Genomic DNA, 5,337 nt, shown 5'->3' with positions numbered 1-5,337 from the left:
TAGTCTTTTGCAGTGATCTGATCGCTGGATCATTTTTTTGGCGACAGTTTCTCGCCTCGCTTGTCTGGGATGAGGGCCTTGGGAGTTGGGTGAGGTGTGAGAGCATTGCGTGTGTGTCGGTGGTCTGTGCTTTGACTTTTTGTCTTCCTTGTCTCTTCTGTGTTTTGGTGTTTGTGCTGAATGTTTACGACGGCACGTGCGCCGCGCGCGCAACGCGCCGAGCGTGCGTGGTGCGAGGGTGGCCCGCCAATGCTGCGTTGCGTGTTAATTACGTTTTGATTACTAGTTACTATTATTTGACGTACTTGTCAGGGCTGCTCATTGTCCCGCGGCCCATCGCTTTGTTGTCGTGATATCTTGCTCAGATGTTCATCGTCATGATTCACACAGTTAACTCATTATAGTGTAGTGTTGTTGGCTACTGTTGTTGCGTGCACCTTTGGGTCTCTCTCTCGTGTCCCTTCTGTCATTACCTCTGTCTCTTCCTGCTTGTCTTTACCGCATCGTCTCTCGCGCTCCTTTCTCTCTCTTTTGTCTCTCTCTCTCTCTGCTCTATTTGAAAAGTGTCCTGAGATAACTTCTGTTATGAATTGGCGCTATACAAATGGAATCGAATTGAATTGAATTGACAGGTTGGCCAATATTAAAATGAAACCAATTGATAAAATTGATTTAATTTAGTTTTTTTTTTTTTTATTTGCCATTGGTGCGTACAATGTATGACAAAATTTTGTTAAACAAATAATTCAGGGGGACAGTCACAACTACAAAAATAATTATTTGCCAAAGTTAATGTTAGTTCTAACAATGTAAATTAAATTAGATTTGAAAATTAAAATGATGAGTTAGCTGTTTTTGGGTGGCTGTGGCTCAAGAGGTAGAGCAGATGGTTGGAGGTTCAAACCCCAGCTCCTCCTGTTGCACGTCAAATGTCCTGAGCAAGATATTGAACCCCAAATTGCTGGGGTGAATGGGTGAATGTGACGTGGGGTAAAGCGCTTTGAGTGGTCCAAAAACTAGAATGGCACTTTGATTAAAGGTCCAGTGTGTAACATTTTGGAAGATCTATTTTCAGAACTGGAATATAACATGGCTGTAGATGGGCCCTTCGCATTTTTTGCGGCAACCGTAGATTCTCTTTAGTGCTTGGAAGGGGAGGGTTAAGAAAGGGGGGTGCAATCTGCAACTACACTACTAGACATCACTAAATCCCATACACTGGACCTTTTTATTTAAAATATTGGCAACCCTGAACTTCCACAATAAATAATTTATATGTAAATACAACAAAAACAAAGACTAGTTAGCTAAGCTAAACTCAAAGACTGTATTACTAAAATCTAAATTTAAACTACAAATGTAATAAAATACTCTCCTCACTTCTTTTGTTAACTTTAATTTTATGTTTTAATTTTATTTTAATGTATGTTTAATGTATGTCTTGTATGCTACTGGATGCTTGAATTTCCCTCGGGATAAATAAAGTATCTATCTATCTATCTACTGCCATCCCATATCTCAGCAAGCGATTTTGAAGTAGGTCTTTGGTACGAGGAAATTCATGTTTTATGTTCGCAGCAGATAATCTGTTGCCCCACACTGTAACGTTCATTAACACTACACAGGGGAGCAGTGTGTGTTGTTGTGTAGTATGTACCGGTGTTTCTAGGCGGACATAGGGCACAGTCCATGCCCCAGGCCTCTCCGTGCAGACAGCAGCACTCCGTGTATGTGACCTTCCTGTTGGGACCAAGCGGCCGTGTGCACGTCATGGTTTCTGTCACCGTCTGCCAGCAGATACCCTGATAGTCTATCTGCTCAGCCTCATGTTGCTCTGCAAACACAAACACAGCTAACTAACACAGTATTGTGTGTTGCAAACTCGGTTACCATTCAGAGGTACATGGAAGAATCTTTAAAATATAAAATAAAAGAAATAGATTAATTTAAAAACATATACTACTATTACATTTGCAAATGGAAATTCTTAAATGATGACATCGCTGAAATGAAATTAAAAATTAGTTTTGTGTTTCCTGTAACATTTAGTTTCAATATCAGCCTGTTATGTAGTCCTGTTCATGCACATAGTGATCATACATCCATGATTAGTTTGGAGCTATATTTGATAGTAAAATAGTAACATTAACACAACTGGTTCTGTATTAAACACAAATCAATAATAAATATTCTTATCAGGAGTAAACCTGCCTCCTGTGTGAACATAGCTAAATAGGGTTGTCCTACACTCCTGTATTTTAACAGTGGCCATAATAGTGGTACTTGGAGAGCCTTACATTTTCTGAGGTTGTACAGGGTGCAAAAAGTTTGACATATACTGGATTAAGATTTTGCAGTACTTAAATTTAAGATTGTGATCCTAACTAATTTATTTTGGACAAATCTCACAAAAAAAGAAAATAACAATACAATACAACATAGCAGAAATATTATCTACAGTAGGTGTATCCAGATGCTAGTGAAACATGAGAGCTTTACACTATCCCCTCTATACTAATGCCATTGTGCCTTTCAGATAACACACTTCTAAATTTCACTACTTTACTAAAGCTTCCCCTTAAAATCAAATACAATAATATTTTTCACAAGTCCTGACCCTTTTTTCAGGTCATTATAACTTAATCCTTTTTTAAACACATTACAAGTTACTTTCAGGTTGTCATTTATTTTGATTTAGTTTTTGATAGTAGTTTCATTTTATTAACAAAAAAGTGTATGAAGCTTGATTTAAGAAATCCAGAGAAATCAGTATTATTACAGTCTTTAACAATGTTGTATTTATTAATTTCAATTTCAACATTATTTCATCAATATTAAATATTTAAATAATAATTACTGGATAATCTTTTAGTTCTGGCAAAGATTTACTATATTTAAAAACATGATTGTTTTTACAGACTTGATGCAATCTATTACAAAGTTGAACATGTTTGAGGGACTGTTTTAGTTTAAACTCAGCTTATCAAGAAAGAATGGTTTATTGAGAGTTTAATTGTTGGAACTTGTTAGGTAGCGATGTTAGGTAGTTAAATATTAAGACTTGACAAACCTGAAACACAATATGGATATTGGAAGAATTCGCAATGGAGGGAGATGGGACTTTTTTTAGGATGCAGTCTCTGAATGGTTGTCTTTAGTTTAAACTGTGCATGGGATATTAAAAAAGCCTTTCTTACCAGCCACCTCAGGAACAAAGACACAGCGGTTACTGTTGGGGTCCAACACCATAGGATGAGTACATAAACACATGAATGAACCATCTGTGTTCTGACACTGTCCACCAACACACACAGACTCATCCAGACACTCATTGATGTCTACAGGGAAGAAAAGCAAACAGAGACATTTAATGGAAAAATAACTTAGTCAGAGGACTCTCTTCATGTCATCAGCACTTCCTCACGCTACATTACCATGTACCAATGCATTCACACACACACACACACACACAAATGAACTATTTAGCTATAAATAACTCTTAAGCTGAAAACCCTTTTTTACCAACCAATGCATTGCTCACGAATGATAGCTCCTACAAAACAGTTTTACATTGCTGAAAAGCATATTAGCACATCATATAATATAAGAGTTAAAGATCCCCTCCAGACATGTGTTATGTATGTAGCGGAGTCTCACACTAAGAATACAGAGCTGTAAATAGGCATAATAAAGTCCCCTTTTACTTTTAACTTTTTAAATTACAGTTCGCGTACACTCACAAACAGTTTTTATGTCTTCATTGATATCGATAATTTTAATGATTTGAGACATCACAAATAGTTTGGGAGTCAATTCTGGTGACTGTGACGTAGAAACTTGAAGCCACCAGTGGACATATACTGAGAATTGACTTTACAGTGAAGTATTTAACAAATTAACAACATTTGCATATTCATAGATTCTGGAATTTTTAATTAGGTTGAAGGAAGTCTTTTAATTTAGATGATTTATCTGAAGAAATATTTATAACCTTTTCAGGTCTTCCACAAACCATTGTGTAGAGTCTTCTTCACACATACAGCCATGCACTGCGAGAAATGTTCTAGAAAATTCAAGGAGCTGCCACAGAGACGTTTTGAGGTTGCAGCCTGATTCCTGTTTTTGACAGCTTTACAGCAGAATTACACTGTAATTCAGATAAGTGTTAAATGTGCATTCCTCTTTGGTCAGACATCAGCCCACCCTGTAGTTGGTCTCCTATAGCAGCAACTGTGCTCCATACTCTGCCCTGTCTAATTACTGTGTTGTTGAGTATCATACACAAAGCAAGTTAAGCTAACAGTTTATGTGTTATGTGTAAATGGTCTGACATCTTTAACACAGGAGCAGGGTTCCCTTCATTAGTGTACATAGACAGTACTCCCTGCTATCAGTTCAGGCAATGTCAGTTAAGGGAACTTCTCTTTCTAAAATTCCTCCATTCGGAACACCCTGTACCATTACGAACGCACACATCAGCCAAGCCTGGTAACAAACACCCTGTTGCTGCTACTGTGTGTGTGTATTAAATAATAATATTATTATATATTTAAAAACTGATACCATTACAAAATGTATTTTATTGAAATATATGAAACTTTTGAATAAATGTGATTTGATTAATTTAATTTGATTAATTAGTTTAATTTCTAGAGATAAAACATTTAAATATTTAAAATTATTATGTAGGCTATTGTATATATATTTATATTTAGTCGGCCTTGATAATTATGACTGGTAACGACTATCGTTTGTTTTTGGGATTCCAGCGAGGTGTAATGATGGGTAATCTGGCTGAGTCAACTGAATAAAGTGATGAACCATTATTCAGTTCCTCCCTACGCAACTCCCAGTTACTTTGTTTGCTCTCTATGGTTTGGAATCTTACTTAAAATTGTTGAATAGCCTGTGCAGTCCACCACTAATTTGTTTTTCATACACACACTCACACACAGCCTTTGTTTTTGCTTCGTATCACTCTGACCTCTGCACTCCAGTTTGGTAGGGTCGTAGTCTTGTCCAGTCTTGCAGTAACACTCATAGCTGCCCATAGTGTCTAAACAGAAGCCTCCTTTACATACCTCCTGGCCAAACAGTGTGCATTCATCTGCATCTGAGACAGACAGAGGGTAGGCAGCAAATGTTACAGAGCTAATGGCTGACTTTCTGCTACAATGTAGAGACAGGAGTAACTGTACTGTGGCTCCCAGGGCTTAGGCACATGTGGAATAGATTTAACATGCACATATTTAGGTATGTTGCATTCATTCACACAAGTTCTGTTATTTTAGCTGTTTACCAAAACATATTCAAAATACAGTTATATAATCAATATGG

General features: G+C 37.0%; 1 protein-coding gene across 1 annotated transcript; it reads right to left on the bottom strand.

Moving 5' to 3' along the window:
- Positions 1 to 1,559: 1,559 nt before the first annotated feature.
- LOC118338607 (latent-transforming growth factor beta-binding protein 1-like) lies at positions 1,560 to 5,212 on the bottom strand (the record flags this gene model as incomplete). Its single annotated transcript, XM_035675884.1, has 3 exons — positions 1,560 to 1,834; positions 3,198 to 3,338; positions 4,985 to 5,212. Coding segments are annotated over 3 exons (644 nt in total), but the record flags the coding sequence as incomplete, so codon positions are not given.
- Between the last annotated feature and the right edge of the window lie 125 nt (positions 5,213 to 5,337).

The sequence above is a fragment of the Morone saxatilis genome, unplaced genomic scaffold (assembly GCF_004916995.1).
Source record: "Morone saxatilis isolate NCDOM2014 unplaced genomic scaffold, NCSU_SB_2.0 Contig435, whole genome shotgun sequence".
Classification (NCBI taxonomy): Eukaryota; Metazoa; Chordata; class Actinopteri; family Moronidae; genus Morone; species Morone saxatilis.
This window is presented reverse-complemented; position numbering and strand designations above follow the sequence as displayed.